The following is an 18,732-nucleotide window of genomic DNA, read 5'->3' on the forward strand; positions in this document are numbered from 1 at the left end:
TTGTTTGCGTTGTGTTCACAGGGCTCAAAGCGAAACCTTTACATTGTTTTGTTTCAGTCCAAACTCCAAATGTAATAAAATAAAATTAACTGGAGCAGGAAATATTTGGAAATTAATTTTCTGTTAATCAGGTTCTAGTTTCAGCTTATTCATAACAAATGTTAATCGTTTTAGCTTCAGGTTTTATAATTTATGAAGTGGTTGCAATATAAAAAAAAAAAAAAAAAAACAGTATTACCTCTGAAATGTACTGCAGCACAAGTGCAAAGAATAAGTACCAACATTTGTACTTTTAAAAATATTAACATGGAAGTTACTGACTTCAATAGTTACAGGGAGCACCTGAACGCACCGTCATGGTTCTGGTCACTGGTATCAGGATCAGAATCGGGGCTGGGATCAGGTTCAACATAAGGATCAGAATTGGGGACCTGGTTGAGGTTCAGGTCCGGGGCTGAAATGAGACGCCGCTGCAGAGTGGAAACATATTTAAAAACTTTATTAGAAACAGAGCTCTGCTTGTTGGCGTCTGTCTGCAGGAGGAAGTGAGTGTTTCTCTATGTACAGTCGTCGCTCTGGCAACACCACGTAGGAAAAACAGTTCATAATACAACAGTACAAAGAGTTGTCTCATAAAAATATTAGAAATCATTCTTTACAGGCGTGGAAAACATAGCTCTCAGACATGGTGTGGTATTCTTTCTTGACTCGAGCTGTTTATGTACAGATCACAGAAACCTTCAGGAGCTGAGACCCGCCGTCTATCCCAGCACAGGACACCACAGAAGAAGAGCGCAGCGGAAACCCTAGGACAGCGACTTCAGTACTGAACTCAGACAAGTCAGTGATTTCAAATTGAAAATGATCAATATACTCATAGGAAGCCAAACAACCAGATTCCAAAACAAAATCAATAGCAGCAATAAATCTGTGAAATTATGAAACTATGACCCAGAGTCAAAAGTATAAAAGAAAATCATTTAAATTTAGCAAATCAACGTTAAATCCATAACTATATCTGAATTTTAAAAAACTGAGTAAAATGAGATTTACTGGCTCAAAATGATGAAATGCAAAAGTCATAATTTCACTGCTCTGAAATAAATGTTCAATGAAAATCAAAATCATCTTTCCAAATAATAGAAAGTCTTTTCATCTCTGAAAGATTTGAATTTGTAAATGTTATGATCAAACCTATTTCACATGAACATTATGACACTGAGCCATAATTAGTTTGCCAAACCAAAATCAGGACCTTTCACATGGAAATGAGATTTATTGAACCACAATCAAAATTATATTTCACTCAAAAATCATAAATCAGACATTTGACTTCCTGTGAGTATGTTGGTTTTTCCGCTGCGGCGCTGATCTCCCATTACATACACTAAAAAATAACTGAATAAATATTAACAAGCTGTACTTTAATTATTTTACACAAAAACAAAAATTTCATTTCTCCAAATATTTTATTTTCTCTCCCGTTGTGACCTCAGAAACGTTTGGGAAGTCTCTTTGTTTCTACCAAAATAAAAGCTCTGATTCCATATAAAAAGACCAAAAACAGTCGCAGCAGGAAGTCAGCTTTTTAGTTTTCTTTAAAAAAAAACAAAACAAAAAAAACAATGTGCATAATGAGCCGTGCCCCCCCCATTTTGAAATCGGTTGAGTAGAAGTACTGAGGCCGCATCAGAGGAAGGAAGGAAGGAAGGAAGGAAGGAAGGAGAGGAGGAGGGCTCTGTGGCGGCGGAACAGACGTGAACTGATGTTTTCTTGTCACGTTAGTCTCCTCAAACAGGAAGTCAGTCCATAGGTGAGGGGCCGGAGCGTGCGCCCCCCCCCCCAGCGTGGCGTTCCAGCTGTAGCTCACGCTCTGTCCCCGAGGGAGTTTTATTTTACCCATCATGCCTTCAGAGTCGGCTGACTGGGCAGAGTCTGTGGCTCAAGTGGGTGGGCTGAGCAGAAGGGGGCGACGGCGTGTGAGTGGGCAGGGCCTGGGTGGGCGTGTCATCACCTGCACTCCACGGCGACGGTGTTTTGGGTGGGCGAGGCCGACGACGGACTCATGCCTGTGTCCGAGGAGCCCGACGAGGTCGACGCCGTCGTGTTGGACACTGGAACAGACACGAGGACAAAAGGATCATTTTTACGCTTCGCTCCGTTGGTCAGAACCAGCGAGTTCTGGTCCATCTGGTCTTTACCAACTCCCCCCACTTCACAGATGTTACAGATGCAGACAGTCCCAGACAGAACAAATGGATTTCCCAGCATGCTCGCTGCTGCTCTTACCTTCTCTCTCCTTCTTTTTTAGTCTCTTCCTGCGCCTGTCGATGGAGGCGACCTCTGACTTCAGGGTCATGTAGTACTTCCTGATCTCCTGCAGCTTCTCCTGCAGGAAGGAGATCCTCTCCGCGCTCGTCATGCTGTCCAGCTTGTCTGAGGAGGAGGAAGAGGAGGCACAGGTTACTACAGTTTACCGACAGCTGTGTAGGAATATTCCCTACCACTGACAATCGCAGCCGGAGAAAGACTAACACGCTCAGGTTCTAAGAAAAGTTCCAGCTGATGGATCCAGGCTTACCGAGCTGGAAGGTCCACTTGTACGTGCGCTGGGGGGACGGGAAGTTTTGCTTGTCTTTGCTGTGAGACGACGGCGACGACAGACCAGGACAGCGAGACTTGTGAGACTTGGACAGGGTCAACAGCCGAGACTGGTCCTCGCTGTCGCTGCTGTGACCTGCGGACACAGTTTAGGTCGTCACATCTTCAGACATTCATCTTCCAAAAACACACAAATCGGCCGAGCTCAGATCAACTCATCACTCACCTGCTCCGTTCTTCTCCACTTTTCCGGGTGTGCTCAGCCGTTTCTGGTTGCGTTTCTGCTTCTTGGATGACGGGCTGGAGTTACACTCCATCACCCTCTTCTGACCTGAGGGGTCAAAGGTCACAGGTTAGTCACCACGAAAACAGACCAGTCACAAGTTCCTCCACAAAGTTACATCCTCAGATGTTTCCAGTGTGAACGGAACAAACCAGCTGGTCCCTGGTCCGATCTCTATCCACTACCAAACCTGGATCACCAGCTGTGTCTTACCTCTGTCCTTGTTCTCCTGCAGGGACAGCAGGGAGGTGGAGGTGGAGGTGGAAGTGGAGGAGGTGCTGCCAAACCCGGGGCTGGAGCCTCCCTCCTGTTCCTCCCCCACTACTCCCCCCTTGTCCTCTTCAGCACTCCTGGGTGGGTGGAGCTCCTCGGGACAGGGGGCAGAGCTCAGGGCGGCAGCCGGGAGGAACGGCCTGACCTGGGGCTGTGAAGAGGTGTGGAGAAGGTGAGGCAGTGGAGGCGGGGCTTGTTGCTGTTCTCTTATCATCAGAAGGAGGTCCTCTGGGGAGGAAGTGGGCTTCTCCTTCTCGTCAGGGTCATCCAGGTCAGATTCGTGGCACACCAGCGCCTCAGGGTCGATCACCAGCTCTTCAGCAGGGGAGGGACCCAGGGCCTCCGGAGCAAGGGGAGGCGTCCCAGAAAGCACCTCTATTTCCTTTATGCTTCCACCTGTCAAACGCTCCTGTGACACCTCCACTTGTGTCTCCTCTGCCGGAAGGGGCCACTCCACTGTCTTCACGCCACCTTCACTCCTCCTGTTGGAGCGGAGCGGTGACGGCAGGATTATGGCAGAAGGTCCTGCCACCATCTTGACAGTGGCAGCGGGGGTTTTGGGGGACGTAGTGGCCTCCTCCTGCCTCCTGTCAGGACGGGACTTTTTGTCAGCCGCTTGCTGCTCTGAGGCCTTGCGTTTGAGCGCTGTGCTGCTCCTCTCCTCAGGTAACTCTTCCTCCTCCTCCTCTTCCTCCTCCGTTGCAGAGTCAGTGTCAGAGGCCACTGTGGGAGCCTGCAGGGGGAGGTGCTGATTGGGGAGGCATCGGAGGATCACCAGGGGCTCCTCCTGCCTCTTCGGGGCGCTGTGAGGAGACGCTGTCATGTGGGAGGGGCTGGCAGGGGAGGCAGGGTCAGGGCTGGGGGTGCAGAGACGCATTCTAGGAGGAGCTTCAGAGTCGGTCTCTCTGAGGATGACCCTGCGACCTTTGGCCCTCGGGGGGGACAGAGGAGTGGACCGGTCCTCCTCATCAGAACCAGCTACAGTGGAGGACACCTGCTGCTTCTCAGGAGACAGTTTGTGCTTGTCTGATGCAGCAGGAGACATCTTATCGACCTTGTCAGGGGGAGGAGACATCCTGTTGACCCCGTCGGGTGGAGGAGACATCCTGCCGACCCCGTCGAGGGGAGGAGACATCCTGCTGCCCCTGTCGGGGGGAGGAGACATCCTAGTGACCCTGTCATTGGAAGGAGACACTTTGGCGACCCCGTCAGGGGGAGGAGACATCCTGCAGGGAGACATCTTGCTCTTCTCTCGGATGAACGTCGTCGTCTCCTCACACGATGTTTTGTTGTCTGCGTCCACTTGAAGTGGCAACATGGCCGCTTCTACTACGAGCTCCTCCCCCTGCTCCACCTCTTTAATCTCTGATTGGCTACCAACTTTGTCAGCTTTTTCCTGAGGCATGCTGGGAGATGGCGGTGTTGTGGCGACTGGTAGCTGACCAGTTGCTGCAATGGCGACAGCACTGTTATTTTTAGGTGTCAAGACAGTGTCTTCGGTTTCTGCCTCCTCCTTCACCTCCTCTGGCTCCTCCTCCTGGGAGGGAGAAGCTTCACTCCTCCCACGCCATGGAGATGGCTTTTTATCAGGTGGGTCTTCTGTTTCGCTGTCATCTGATGAATTCCCAGAATCCTCTGTGGTGAGATAGAGCAGCGGATTGGTAACTTACTGAGACAGGATCAATAACAGAAACAGTGATGATGAAGATGTTCTCACCGTTGGAGGCTCTGTCGGAGTCATAGAGGCCAGATGTTCTCCTGGTTCTCCTGCGAGGAGTGTCTGCAGAGAGCACAACACGTCAGATGAGACACACACAGGGAGACACACACACAGGGAGACACACTTACTGTCTCCGTTGGCCATGCTGGACGACGTCTCGCCCCGGCTGCTCTTGCCGTTGGATCGGCCCTCGTTGCTCGGGGTCTTGGAGACGCTGCGTCCTGCTGAGCTGGACGGTGTGGTTCTGATCTGAGGACGACCACGTTTCGCTCCCGTTGGCTTTGCTGCCGGCGCCGCCGCCTTGTCTTCATCTTTCTCCCCTTCATCCTTATTCTGCTGATAAACAAAGCTCAGTCAGTTTTGGTACCGGTTTCTACAGAATCAGTCCGACTCACAGGGACCCCCCTTCTTCTGCGGTTCCTTTACAGGTCACCTGCTGAGAATTAATCTCCTAAACCCCACCTGCTGCTTTCTCAGCATCATCACACCTGGCCTTCAGCAGGTTACATGACCCTCTGAGCTCACAGGAAACAATTTGATGTGGCATCTCACCTTCAACTTCTTCCTCTGTCTCCTCTTTGTTCCTTTCTCCGCAGGCCAGATGATCCTGTCAGCCTTCACCCACTCGTCATACCTGTGGAGCAAACACACCTGTCAGGACAGACTACGCCTTAAACATCTCCACGAGTGGAAGAGAGACCCCTGTTCTGGTCTACGGCACAGACCAATAAGCTAAACCAGGTTCCGGATTCACACACATTTTGTTGAGGACACCAGAGTTTTGGTTTGGTGTGTGTTCTTGTATCTCAGGTTCCTGACAGTCATCCTGAATCACATCACACTGACCTGACGTTCCAGCCGTAGTAGTGAACCAGGTAGAACTGCTCCCCGTTGTCCACGTCAGTCTTCTTGATGTGAGCCTCGTAGATCTTCTGAGTCTTTCCTCTGCCGTACTTCACCCTGACCTTTGTCCCCGTCACAGAGTCTCCATCCTCCTCATCCTCACTCCTGAAACACACACACACACACACACACACACACACACACACACACACACACACACACACACACACACACACACACACACACACACACACACACACACACACACACACACACACACACACACACACACACACACACAGTTCAGTTTTTCAGATGAAATTCTCCTTTTGCACAACGTGCCGCTCTTTCAATTTTCCCTCCGTCATTCCTACACCACCAGTCAAAAGTTTGGGTCACCTCATGTTTCAGCTGTGACTGACATGTTTCAGCTCAGGTCCAGGGCTGAAGCTGAACTGGTCCTTTGGCTGAGTCCTTCCAAGAAACTGTGTGTGTATAAAGACTGGGGTCCATTATTTGGACCATCCAGCCCAGCAGGAACCAGGACTGGGTCTGGCTGTTCCAATGAACAGAGTCAGGATAATGAGGCTGTGGAAGGAAAGAACAAGACGCTCGGCTTCAAACGATGGAACGACAGCTCAGTCTGCAGACTGTCCAGGTGGAGAGGGAAAGACACCTATGGGTGCAACAACAACAGGTGCTGTCTGTCCCAACAATGTGAGATTCAGCCACAGGGTGTGAGGCTGCTGGAGGATCCAGCATCTGAGACCTGCAGATTTTTAATCCACTCAGCTGGAGAACTGAGGTGAGCCCAAACTCCTGAGTGCTGATCTGTGTTTGTCTGTCATCACTTATCTCACCACAAAAATATGAGCTCAGCCAGAAAACTGGAGTTACTCTGTGAACACAACACTCCTGCTCTGACGGAAGGTGATCGTATCTGACTCACCTGTCTCCTCTCCTCCGCTCCTCGCCCTCCTCCTCCTCCTCTCCCTCCTCCTCTTCATCATCATCCTCCTCCTCCTCATCCTCCTCCTCTTCTTCTTCAGAGCCTTTCTCAGAGTCATCCATTCTTCTGTGGCTGCGCCTCCTCACCTCCCTCAGCTCCTCGCTGTTGTCTCCTCCTCCTCCTCCTCCTCCTCCTCTCTTTTCTGGCTTGGAGGGCATCTCTCGGTCTGCCTTCAGCTGACTGGCTACACACCTCCTCCTCCCCTACAGACAGGAAGGACAAACACCGTTTAACGAGCAACTTCACAACAATCAGTCAGTGTGTTAATTACATCACAGTTAATCAGTAAAATAACGTTTCCCCTCGTTCAAGTTAAAACAGATGTTCAGAGGTTTTTTTAAGAACAGAGAGATTTTTGGACTATGTGTCCTCAGTGAAGCTCAACTGACGTCACCAGAAGACGCTGCTGTGTGGACGTGGCAGAATGTAGGTGAGATGGTGAAGAGCAAAGCGATGTGTGTGGAACTGACAGAGAAGCTCTGCCTGGATTACGTTTCCTGCTGCTGCCAGGGAAGTGATGCATTGTTCTGCTGAGCAGAAGCTGCAGCTCAGACGTCCCAGCTGCTGTTTGCTGTAGAACCACTGTCAACTGTTTTAAAAGTCGACAGCTTCCAGACCTTAATATTTAACTAAGACCACAGCTTTTACTGGACCTTAACCCAGAGCGTCTAAACAACACGGGACTCGTTAGATGATACAAACAAAAAACTGAATGTTTTGCTTCGTCTTTACGTTGAGAAAAATGATGTTTCTATTAAAAACATGAATCAAAACAACAGGTTGTTTTCATCAACTCTGATTAGACAAGTATTCATTAGTTCACTGTCAGACAGGTGAGTCAGACCAGGTGAACAGAGGCTGAGTCTGGTTTTTTAGTCGCCTCAGAGATTTTTAAGATGTCTCACCCTTGGGGATGACTGTCTCTCCTTCACCTCCTCCTTCTCACTCTCACTTTCTGACTCTGCCTCCTCCCTCTTGTCCTCATCAAGCTCTGCCTTCACTTGAGACATGGACTCTGTAAGCTCCGCCCCTTCTATCTTCTGATTGACAGGAGGGCGAGGGTTGTTGTGATGGATGGTCCTGAAGGTGATGGAGGCAGAGCGGCAGTACTCCTCGAAACCGTACAGATACCTAAGGACACAAATGAAACCATCAGAAAACCAGAGGCTGATGGGAAATGTACCCAGTCAGAAAAGGGTAAACACAGACGTGGTCTTACTTCCTGTAGGCTGTCTTAACATTGTATGATGCAGCAGAGTTCAGGACTGGAATTCCCAAGTCCATGTAGACCTGTTTCCACACAGTCCCAGACTCAATCTACAACACAAAGAAGAACAATTAGACCGTCACATCCAACCGTCGTGCATCAGTTGACCAGACACCAAAGCTCATCAGGCTCTGGTCAGACAGCCAAGAGGAAGTGACATCACAGGACTTCAGTCCAGTATGCGAAACCTTTCTTAGCATCATCACACCTGGCCTTCAGCAGGCCCCATAACCCACAGTTGCTCACTCGAACTCAGGTGTGTTTCAGAGAGCAGGTGAACAGTGATGTCAGCCTTACAGGAGTAAGTAGATGCTTGGGGGGGGGGGGGGGCAGACAAACAGTTCTCACCTTGCGGCACCCTCCCAGGTGGAAGACCAGTCTGAAGAGCTTGAACAGGTTGAGGTCTTTGTATCCCAACACTGGAGGCTTGTTGATAGGAGTCCCTGATGAACAGAGAGAGACTTCAGAAGGCGTCCACAACACACCCGTCAAACCTGCGTCTGTCTGTCTGACACTAGAAACACACTGGCAGCAAAGCCGACTGTCTGTCACACTTTTACATAGTTCTTAGAACTGCACTGATCATAGCTCTGTAAACAACAGCATGAGAAAATACTGAAAAAACTCAAACTGAGTGACACTGAATTCCAGGCTTTACTGAGCCTCTATGTGACTTTCAGCCAGGTACTGCAGTTGTCCACAGTGGGAGAACGAGGGTTAGGGCTGCAGAACGACATCACTCCCATTTATGTGCGAATTAGTCCTTTAAAAGTGTTTACAACAGGCTGGAGATGTAAGTGGGAATCCATTTCCTGGACCTCCTCACCTCTGTCCTCCATGAATTTGTAGAGCTGCTGCAAGAAGTGGTCTCTCTCCTCTGGGTCTGGTTCCTCCTCGGGCTGGAGACAGACACAGGTAAGTTAGAATCTGACCCCCCAGCTACACATCCAGCTCCACCTCCTCTTATCACACTCACCTCATCCTTTATGTGCTGCTGCTTCTTCTTCTTCTTATCTTCATCCTCCTCCTCCTCCTCCTCCTCACTCTCCTTCTCCTCGTCATCCTCCTCATCGTCGCTGGAGGACGAGTCCAGGATCTGACTCATGTCCATCTTCCACACATCTGGAACCTCTTGGTTCTTCACAAACATCTGGGCTCCTTCAAAACCTGCAGGTAAGAATGAAAGGAGTAAAAAGATCAGAGAGAAGGGGAAAGAGGAAGAGGAGAAAAAGGAGACGAAGAGACGAGGAAACAACAGGAGGAAGAAAAGTGTGACAGAAGATGAGAGAGAGGAAGGAAGTTGAGGAAAAGTAAGAAAAATAAAACTGCAGAAGAAGAGTCAGCACTGAGCACTGGTTGCAAGTCAGTGTCTGCCCTGGTGCATTGTGGGCGGTGTAGTGCCTCACCTCTCCTGCTGGAAAACTTGGTGATGGCGATGGAGTTGACGGGGTGGGCGTGTCTCCTCGTCACTGTGTGGCTGTAGAGAAAACAGGAAGAGGAGGGTGAGACGGCGCCAATCTCCGTTTCTGATCAAAGATCAATAAACAGTGTTTTTAATTCAATAACTCACAACTTGGCGTCACTGAACGACCGGACCAGACACTGATCCTTCTTCACCATCAGCTCATCGTTACAGCTCGGAGAAACCACCTGCAGGAAACACCACAGCCCCAGTCAGACACCGGCCATGTGACAGGCTGACAGGTGCAGCTGCGAGGGGTCATGTGACAGACAGGTGGAGGTGTGTTCGCTTACCAGAGCCAGGTACCATCTGCAGGGCTCCTCGTCACTCTCAATGCTGCAGACTTTGCCCAGCAGCTCGTCGCTGAGCCTCCTCCTGTCCTCCTCCTCGTCCTCGCTGGACGAAGACTCGTTCTCCTCGTCAGCACTAAGACACACACACGTGGACGGAGACAGGTGAAGCACGGTTCTGATACTGGTTAACGGGTTAATGCAGCACTGAACCAAACTCTGGAAAACTTTTGCCCCTTTTCCATTACACAGTTTTAGCAGTATTCGGCTCTACTCTACTCGGTTTTGGTCATTTTCCGTTACAATTGAGTAACGTCAACGTGGACAGGGTCGTCATATCACTGCCGTGTGACGCCCTTCATAACACACACATTCACACAACCTCGTAGGAGAGTAGCGTTAATCATTTGCCTCGCCAAAGGCGATAAAAATGGAAATGGAACAACCAGTCACTGTTGCCGGTTTTTAAAAATTTGATTCTCGTGTCGGACATTGCGCTCATGACTCTTCTAGTGACGTCACACCCTGTCCAATCGCTGGCTGGCAGTCTGTTGACGTCACATTTTAGGATCGGCTCAGCTCGCTTGGAACCTCGGCCGAACAGGTATTAAAAAAAAAAAAAAAAGTACCTGTTACCGGCTCCTATTCCCTAGATGGGGGAGTAGAGCTGTGTAGTACTAGTGGAAAGCCCCATTATACTGGTTAGAAGTCGAGCTGGTAACAGCTGTAAATTCCCAAGTACTTCAAATTAGAAGTATATAAGGTAGTTAACGTCAGCTACCCGGCGGTATATAAAGTACTTCAAATTAGAAGTATATAAGGTAGTTAACGTCAGCTACCTAGCGGTATATAAAGTACTTCAAATTAGAAGTATATAAGGTAGTTAACGTCAGCTACCGAGCAGTATATAAAGTACTTCAAATTAGAAGTATATAAGGTAGTTAACGTCAGCTACCCGGCGGTATATAAAGTACTTCAAATTAGAAGTATATAAGGTAGTTAACGTCAGCTACCCGGCGGTATATAAAGTACTTCAAATTAGAAGTATATAAGGTAGTTAACGTCAGCTACCCAGCGGTATATAAAGTACTTCAAATTAGAAGTATATAAGGTAGTTAACGTCAGCTACCCGGCGGTATATAAAGTACTTCAAATTAGAAGTATATAAGGTAGTTAACGTCAGCTACCCGGCGGTATATAAAGTACTTCAAATTAGAAGTATATGAGGTAGTTAACGTCAGCTACCCGGCGGTATATAAAGTACTTCAAATTAGAAGTATATGAGGTAGTTAACGTCAGCTACCCGGCGGTATATAAAGTACTTCAAATTAGAAGTATATGAGGTAGTTAATGTCAGCTACCCAGCGGTATATAAAGTACTTCAAATTAGAAGTACATAAGGTAGTTAACGTCAGCTACCCAGCGGTATATAAAGTACTTCAAATCAGAAGTATATAAGGTAGTCAACGTCAGCTACCCAGCGGTATATAAAGTACTTCAAATTAGAAGTATATAAAGTAGTTAACGTCAGCTACCCAGCAGTATATAAAGTACTTCAAATTAGAAGTATATAAACACTTGGAAAACAGGTGATCCAAACCTCTGGCTGGCCGTTACACATTAAACCAGGAAACAGGCTGAAGTTTCAGTTTAATGACACTGGAGGTGTCAAGTAGCTGTCAGGTGTCAGCTACTGCTGATTCTGAATCAGCTTCAGTCTCAATGTTATCAGTACTAAAATAACAGACTCAGTGTGGATCTCATGGTGTTCACTGTGTATTACTACACTAAATATATATGACTAGACATTATGTTTAAATGCATTCTGCTGTAATATGCTGCGTATACAAATAATAATAAAGTTACAAAACACTCACACAGCCTGCGATGAACGGCGGCCGCCACGGTTGGACTTCTTCCCGATGACAGGTGTGCCGAAATGCTCCGGGTTTGTCAACGGCAGCTGATCCAATGTCTGACACAGGGGAACATTATTATATCACTAAGACTGAGACACCTCGAGGTATTTTTAGAGCCGAGAGTCTGGTGGAAGGATACGGGTCTGAGAAGTAGTCCCTTCGTCACACAACTCACCTCACTTTCTGCAAAATGTCTCTCTCCCTTCAGACACAGGGACGTACGACGGAGAGTCTTCTCATCTCCATCATCAAACACTGAAACACACACACGGCTCAGTTATCAGCCAGCGTGAAGGGGCACAGATGGAGGTAACCTGGCAGGTGCTTTGGTTCTGTAGTTTTATTCCAGTGTGATAACACGAGCTCATCAGAGAAAGAACAACACGATCCAACAGAGCAGACGAGATAACTTTGTCTCCTCCACATTTCCCCAGAAATGCAATAAAACATGACCGAGGTTATAAAGAAGTAACTAAATAATCAGCTTCACTTCAGCACGACCAATTATTTTTAAGAAGATCAACACAATTTAAGGCTTGAAATTGAGATTCTTGGATTTTAAACTTTGTAGGGGCCTGGTGGCTCATTTAGACTGTACGTAAACTCTGAGTCAGAGTGTAGAAATGAAACGTGACAGGAAAAATTGTAAGTATTGATGCCTCACGCTCTTAATTTCACCGTTATCTTGATTAACCCCAGCAGCGTGTGTGCTTGTAGTGAGTGACCATTGCTGCACAAACAGCGCAGGACGAGATGGGCCGACTCCTGGAACACAGGCAGCATTAAATACCCGCTTCCTCCTATTAATGCAGAACTCTGTGTAAATACACTACTCACAGTAAGTTAGGGATATTTGACTTTTTCAGAATGCACCTAAAATGCACTGTAACCTTTACACCTTCTCTAAACTTTTGAATGCACATGTCCAACTGTTCAGTGTTTCGGGTCTTATTGCATAACATGGTGTTCTCTAACAAGGTGATTAACCACAAAAATCACAACAAGTGTCTGATCCATGACCATCGACCAGTAAATGTTCTGGTTCAATGACAGTTCGTATTTAAACAGTCCTCTTCATCATGCTGTTCACATTTTGACATCATGAGACCAAGACGACACCTAACAATTGACAAGTTATTGAGACATTGACATTTTTTGGCTGTGGTCTACCCACCACTGTTGTTAGCTTTTGTTTCAATAAATTGTTTGAGATGAAGAAATTACCATTGCATACTTCTACTTAAATGCCCTACTTTTATGATATAAATCACTGTAGTATGACCTTTTACATTTTCCATAAATTTCACCTGAAAGTCGAATATCCCTAACTTTTTGTGAGTAGTGTATGTTCCTTAAAGACTGTGTATATATCTTCACAGGTCCGTCTTGACACACAATCATTACACTCTGTGCCCTCATTCAATGCCAACGCTGTTCAGAACAGAACCGTAACGTATGTTCACCTGTTTGGTCTTCGGTGAGATGCAGTGTTCCTTTAGTGTTCCTGCCCGCTCTGTCCCACTGACACAGTAACAGCAGCAGCAGCATGTCGCTGATCATGCTGCCTTTTTTAAAGTGATTCTGCCACCTCCACCTGCCTGGTCTGCTTCAGAAGTTACATTTGTTCTTTTCTCACCTGTCGCCATGATTCTGGTGTGAGTGTGTGTGAACCCATGTGCTGGAAAAGAGACTCACCCACGGTGTAGAGGCTGGCGTCTGTGAGCTTACTGATGACGGCCTCACTGGATAAACCGTCGCTGGTCTTCACCTCCACAGTGGAGCCCACCTGAACACACACACACACACACACACAGTAACACAAACACACACAGGATTAGTGGGACTCCATATCCTGTTCCTTCCAGTCCGGGGAGCTAAACTGATTCTCCTGGTCTTGGGGAGACAAACTCTAAATCGTGGCTTCACAGCACAATGCAGCCTCATTACTGACACAGAATGATCCAGCTGCGTGATGAGAAAACCCCACTAACATATGAAACATGAGTGAGGCTGCTGTTAACATCTGTGTTAAGGGAACCTCCTGTAAGTGTGAAGCCCCAGCAGCAGAAACACACTGTTCACCATCTTACCCTCAGTGGTCCTTTGACCTGATCATCCTGCACCACCTGGGACGTACTCTCTCCTTTCAGAGTCACCTGTGGGGGGACAGAGGAACCAGATGAGCTGACCGGGAACACAAACCACATTCTAGAAATATTCCAGTGGGAAAATAAAATGAGCAGTTCTCAGATTAACCAGCTCCAGTTTCTCCACTTCCTCCTCCAGCTGCTGTGATGCAACTTCCTGCCAATAAACTTCCTGTTGCATTTTAGAAACACTTCCCCCAGCGAACATGCTGCCACATTTTGAAGCAGCCAGCTACCTGTGTCCATTGACCGAGTCACCGCTGTCGACACATGGCCTGTTTGTTTCTGACGGCTGCTTAACAGAATCTTTTTCCTGCACTTTCATTCACAGTCACGTTAACTGCAAATAAAGTCCAGTGCACACGTAGCTGAAACTGTGTGACTGGTCATCAGGTCTCTGAGCCCTTCACTAAACATTTCCACAGAAGAGGATCAATAAGGGCTGGAACAAGAGAAACTGGAATCAGAATCCATCCACCGTCCTGGTGTAAAAACAGCAACACTGCTGCTGAGAGCTGGGTCTGAAGCCGGGGATTGGTCAGACAGCCAAGAGAAGATGTGACATCACATGACATCATCAGCTCATTGAGCGAAACCTTTTCTCAGCATCATCACTCCTCCCCTGACAACCAATCACAGCGACGGCGCCATCTCTTTTTAACTCTGAGATCTGAGAAAAGCGAGTGTTGACAGTCGCTGTCGTCTGAAGCGTCTGTTGTTTGACACAAAAATTATTTTCATTAGCATCTGCAACAGCAGCAAATCCTGAGTCCTGTCAGGCCTGGAACCACAGAATATTTACTTTCCTCTCCGTTTGTTGGAATAAGGACCAAAATCAGTGCCTACTAGTTTTTATGGAATGACTAATCAGTTAACCAGCTGATTACTTTGGTGCTAATGACGATTCTTCTTAATCTGAAAATATTGTTTCTAAATAATAACTGGAGGAACTCGGTCACTTTAATTCTAACCACACGTTCACGCTGACCAACACGGAGTTCCTCTTAAAGAAACTGTGGTCACATGGCATCTTCACATCATCTCTGTGTTCTGATTGGTTGGTTAGGAGCAGCATTTCAGACAATTCACACAGGTTCAGCAGCACACCTCCAGCAAACAGGAGTTTCTTAGACAGACACCCTGCTCAGGTCTAAAGCGGGTCTTCCTGTCTGCAGGTGAGCTGGGACCTCCTGTGGGTCTTACCTTGACCTTCACCATGCGTTTTACAGTCTTGATCTTGGCCTCACAGAAGGCTCCTCTGTACTTGGCGCTGACATCCGTCCCCACTGTCAGGTAGGCAGGCTCGTCTGCTGCCTGAAACACACACAAACACGTCAGCCCACACACACTCTCCCAGCATGCACTGCAGTGCCCGGCTCTGACACAGTGACGTTGGTTTATTCTGTCTTTAATAAGAAGCTAGTCTCTGGCTTCAGTCACTGTAGTGCAGCTGTCCTACCTGACTAAACAAAATTATGTTTCAGCTTTTAGTTATAGGTCGTGCATAAAAATGTTTTCATGAACGGCTCCATGATGTGTTTCACTGTGAGGACATGTAAGCGCTGATTAACTTCCACATTCGTGGTCATTTTACATGAGTCAGGGTTTGGGTATCTGCAAATCTCCCACATCTGAGGGCATCACAGCTTTTCAGCAGAGATGTAATAAATAAAAGCACTTCCTGTAGTGGAAGCTCAGAGTCCTACAGGTGTGCCACTTCATCCTTCAAACTGTCAAGAGACATCATGCCTCGATCCCAGAAACATAAAGTTCCTTTTGTATTAGTTTCAGTTTCAGTTTACCAGGTTGCATCTCCACTCGTTCACATAGGGGGAGAAAAAAAAAAATCAAAAAAAAAAAATCAGCTTCCTCCCAGAAAAAACAGGTTTGTGGTTTACACGAGATTTAGAAACCAGATTAGAAGAGAACCTGACCGTAACCCCAATGTTTAATATGATCTACTGGCTTCATGTGTTACAGAAAAGAAATGCAGTGGCTGTCTTTGAACTTCCTGTCTGCCCTATCAGTGGGAATGAGTCCAGCTGTGGAGACTAAGCTGCTGCTGGAGATCATCCACACCTGCATTTAAGCAGACACCTGCACAGTTTTATAACCTAACGTACAGACTGAAGGTCTACTGGAGGAACAGCGGCCCAACAAGCATCGACAGTGGTGCGACCCAGCTCAGTCCTGCTGCTGAGGGTCAGATCAGGTCAGCTGACGTTAAAATAGTTCAGGTTACAACGACAGAAATCCAGGGCTCACAGTTTTTGCTCTTCTAACACCGAGACTCAGTGTCTTCATGACACAGGATTATTATTTTGGTCCCAATCAGAATTTTTCTGCTGTCACGTCTCTGGTTATTTTAGTCATCGTGTTATTTAAATCACTACACCTGAATAACGGACACACTGATGTTTCTCCTGTCACTTTGGAGGGTTCAGATACTGACCATGTAAAGTTAAAACGATTTGCAGGATCTGACACCGTGTAGATCAGGAGAGTAACAGCAGTGTAGTTTCCTCATATTGCCTGAATATTTCTGTATGTTTACAACAAATACAAAGCTGCAGCAGAAACTGCATAGGACAGAGTTTAACTAAACTAAACCCAGTGTGACTCCACAGACTCTTCCCGCCTGAATTTATTTCCTACAGGGCTGATTAATGAATCCTGTTGAGTGCCACAGTGTGCGTCTGCTATGTGTTTGTTTAACTAGTAAAGGCTGACTGGAGGCCTGAGCTGCTCTGACTGGATGTAGTGCCCGTCTGTTCCTTAAATGAATTAAACATTACATTTTGCCTAAGCTGCTGTTTTCCTCCAAAATAAAATAAAAGGGAGTAATGTGGCAGCTATTTTAACAGTCTGTTGTACTGTGAAGGATAATTTTAACAAGTTTCACAAGACACATCTCAAGAGCTGAACTGAAACTGAGATGTAAATGAGATAAGGAACCAGAGTGCATTTACAGCTGCCATCTATGTTTGGGTTCTGGAGAAGAAAAAAACCTCTTGCTGTTTGCAGAGAAACATATGTAGCACGAGCAGCTCGAGGATCAGACACAGCTAATTCTTACTTTCATTATTAATTAATCTGCAGATTTTCTTTAAGTTCTTAACATAGAAGATGCAGGAAAATGCCCCAGACAGCATCTTCAAGTTGCTTCAGTCTAAGACCTGGAGGTATTTAGTTTACCATGAAAGTCACACAGGAGAATCTGGGACCAGCACACATGGACATGGTCCGGAGTTTACTTGGATGGAAACAGTAGCAGACTGCTGTTTGTCTCCAGTGTAACTGTGATGAAACGACAGACAACTAACTGGGCAGATCCCAGTCCAGGACCATCACAGCCCAGTGATCACTGTCTGATATGTGTGTGTGTGTGTGTGTGTGCTTCAGTTTGTGTCGCAGGTCAAACACTCACCTTCATCTTTGCGGTTATTTGAGGGAGTCCAGCTCGAAAGATTTCGGATCACTGAAAGACACAAACAGGACGGAGCTGTGTTAAAGTTCGGGGCGGCGCAGAGGACACAGGAGGGACAGGGTGTCAACAGTCCTGAGGGTGCAGGGTTATGCTAAGCTAACTAGTTAGCCTCTCACAGGCATTCTTCTCGGTGCAGCCCCCCCTCCTACCCGGATCAGAACAAATATGTGGCACAAACAGCTCCAACCGACTCCGCTAGCGACGGCTGCTTCGACCGAACACGGCGACCGGTCTCCGCGACTTGGAGGTTAAATGTCGGCGGCTCGGTGAGCGGACGGGCAGAGCGCCGCTTCCCGCTCCCAGCTCCTCTGAGTCACGTCGCCATCACAGCTCGCCATGTCAGCTCGGCTAGCTCGGCTAACTTTGCCCCGACACCGCCAGCTAACAACCGGAGGCTGGAAAAGCTCTGCCCGCTGCTACACCGCCGAGTCCCAGCCGGAGCAAAGTCCAAACAGAGAGTGTTTCCCGCAGGGAGAGCGGAACACCGAGCTCGGTCCCCGGTCCGGAGCTAAATTTAGCCAGTTGGCTAACTAGCGACTTAACTAGCTAGTTTGTGGATCATATGGCGATTTAAACCGTGCGGTAACAGCGGGGCAGGCTCGACTAGCGACGGCGTTAGCTCCCGTTTGGGGGACAAACTAAGTTCCTACGAAGCCAGACGGGAATTTGTGCCAGTCGTCGGAACAAAAGTGTTGGATTTATTTATTTAATAAGCGGTTCCACAAAGGCGCAGGAGCTCCACATTTCTTCACTGCAAAAACAAGCCGATGCCGCTGCCATTCAATCCACAGCCCGCTCGCTACAACAGCGGATAACTGGACCCCCGGCCCCTCTGCTGACACCCCCTCCCCCGGCTTCCTGACCCCAGTCTACCGACGGTTTTATCCGCCGGGGGTTCTGGTTCGGCTCCGGGCACAATAATCTTTATACTCACAAACACGGACGCGGCTGCTTCTCCTCTCGCTCGGGCTGCGAAGCGATTCACGAACAACAAGCTGTTGAGCCCGAGCTCTGTTTCCCGACACGTGATTGGCTGCGGTGACAGCGGTGGTCGCAAGAGAAAAATCTGATTGGTGGAGCGATTCTTCTATTTTAATTGGACGCTCCGCTCCCGGCGTGGCGATTGGGCGATACGAACACGGCGCCACGAGGGAAATGACGGCATCTGCTGGGCAGCTGTCCAATCAGAAGCAGGTTCGCGAGAAAACCCCGCCGCTGGAGATCACGATTGGCCTCGCGCGTTTTGCTCCCGGCAGCGGCGCGACGCTATTGGCTGCGCGGGCTTCCTTGTCCGTGCAGACGCTTCAGGAAGCCCCGCCCCGATACGTGCTGGATGTTTCCTCACCAAACTCCATTCGAAAAACGGCAGCGTTAGCGATGCAGCGCTTATACACGAGTCTGCGTTAGCGGCGCAAAACACCGCGGTCTGTT

The 18,732-nt window shown here is 47.9% G+C and overlaps 1 protein-coding gene and 2 non-coding genes across 4 annotated transcripts; all 3 read right to left on the reverse strand.

Moving 5' to 3' along the window:
• Positions 1 to 482: 482 nt before the first annotated feature.
• On the reverse strand, positions 483 to 18,340 carry arid4a (AT-rich interactive domain 4A). 2 transcript variants are annotated; one of them, XM_026308393.1, is made up of 25 exons: positions 18,236 to 18,340; positions 17,242 to 17,292; positions 15,018 to 15,128; positions 13,758 to 13,823; positions 13,363 to 13,453; positions 11,843 to 11,922; positions 11,626 to 11,723; positions 9,752 to 9,884; positions 9,567 to 9,646; positions 9,403 to 9,473; positions 8,973 to 9,163; positions 8,823 to 8,895; positions 8,345 to 8,439; positions 7,949 to 8,046; positions 7,635 to 7,860; positions 6,670 to 6,932; positions 5,724 to 5,885; positions 5,430 to 5,511; positions 5,006 to 5,210; positions 4,875 to 4,937; positions 3,098 to 4,792; positions 2,828 to 2,932; positions 2,582 to 2,737; positions 2,290 to 2,436; positions 483 to 2,114 (listed from the first exon to the last, which is right to left on the reverse strand). In XM_026308393.1, exons 2-25 carry the CDS (start codon positions 17,245 to 17,247, stop codon positions 2,011 to 2,013), a joined length of 4,401 nt encoding a protein of 1,466 aa, XP_026164178.1. In that variant the 5' UTR covers positions 17,248 to 17,292; positions 18,236 to 18,340; the 3' UTR covers positions 483 to 2,010. The 2 variants fall into 2 exon arrangements, with proteins under 2 accessions (XP_026164178.1, XP_026164177.1); XM_026308392.1 differs by having other exon boundaries at positions 5,006 to 5,213.
• Positions 8,128 to 8,207, reverse strand: LOC113131319 (small nucleolar RNA SNORD53/SNORD92). Its single transcript, XR_003295794.1, has one exon. It is a non-coding gene; the product is annotated as a small nucleolar RNA SNORD53/SNORD92 (small nucleolar RNA).
• Positions 14,349 to 14,434, reverse strand: LOC113131320 (small nucleolar RNA SNORD53/SNORD92). Its single transcript, XR_003295795.1, has one exon. It is a non-coding gene; the product is annotated as a small nucleolar RNA SNORD53/SNORD92 (small nucleolar RNA).
• Positions 18,341 to 18,732: the final 392 nt, after the last annotated feature.

The sequence above is a fragment of the Mastacembelus armatus genome, unplaced genomic scaffold (genome assembly GCF_900324485.2).
Source record: "Mastacembelus armatus unplaced genomic scaffold, fMasArm1.2, whole genome shotgun sequence".
Classification (NCBI taxonomy): domain Eukaryota; kingdom Metazoa; phylum Chordata; class Actinopteri; order Synbranchiformes; family Mastacembelidae; genus Mastacembelus; species Mastacembelus armatus.

Coding starts and splice junctions, on each gene's coding strand:
- arid4a (XM_026308392.1), bottom strand. Junction 11,923..13,362: donor CGCCAGCCTCTACACCGTGG/GTGAGTCTCTTT, acceptor TGTGTGTTTCAG/TGTTTGATGATGGAGATGAG. Junction 8,047..8,344: donor ACCTGGGAGGGTGCCGCAAG/GTGAGAACTGTT, acceptor TTTGTGTTGTAG/ATTGAGTCTGGGACTGTGTG.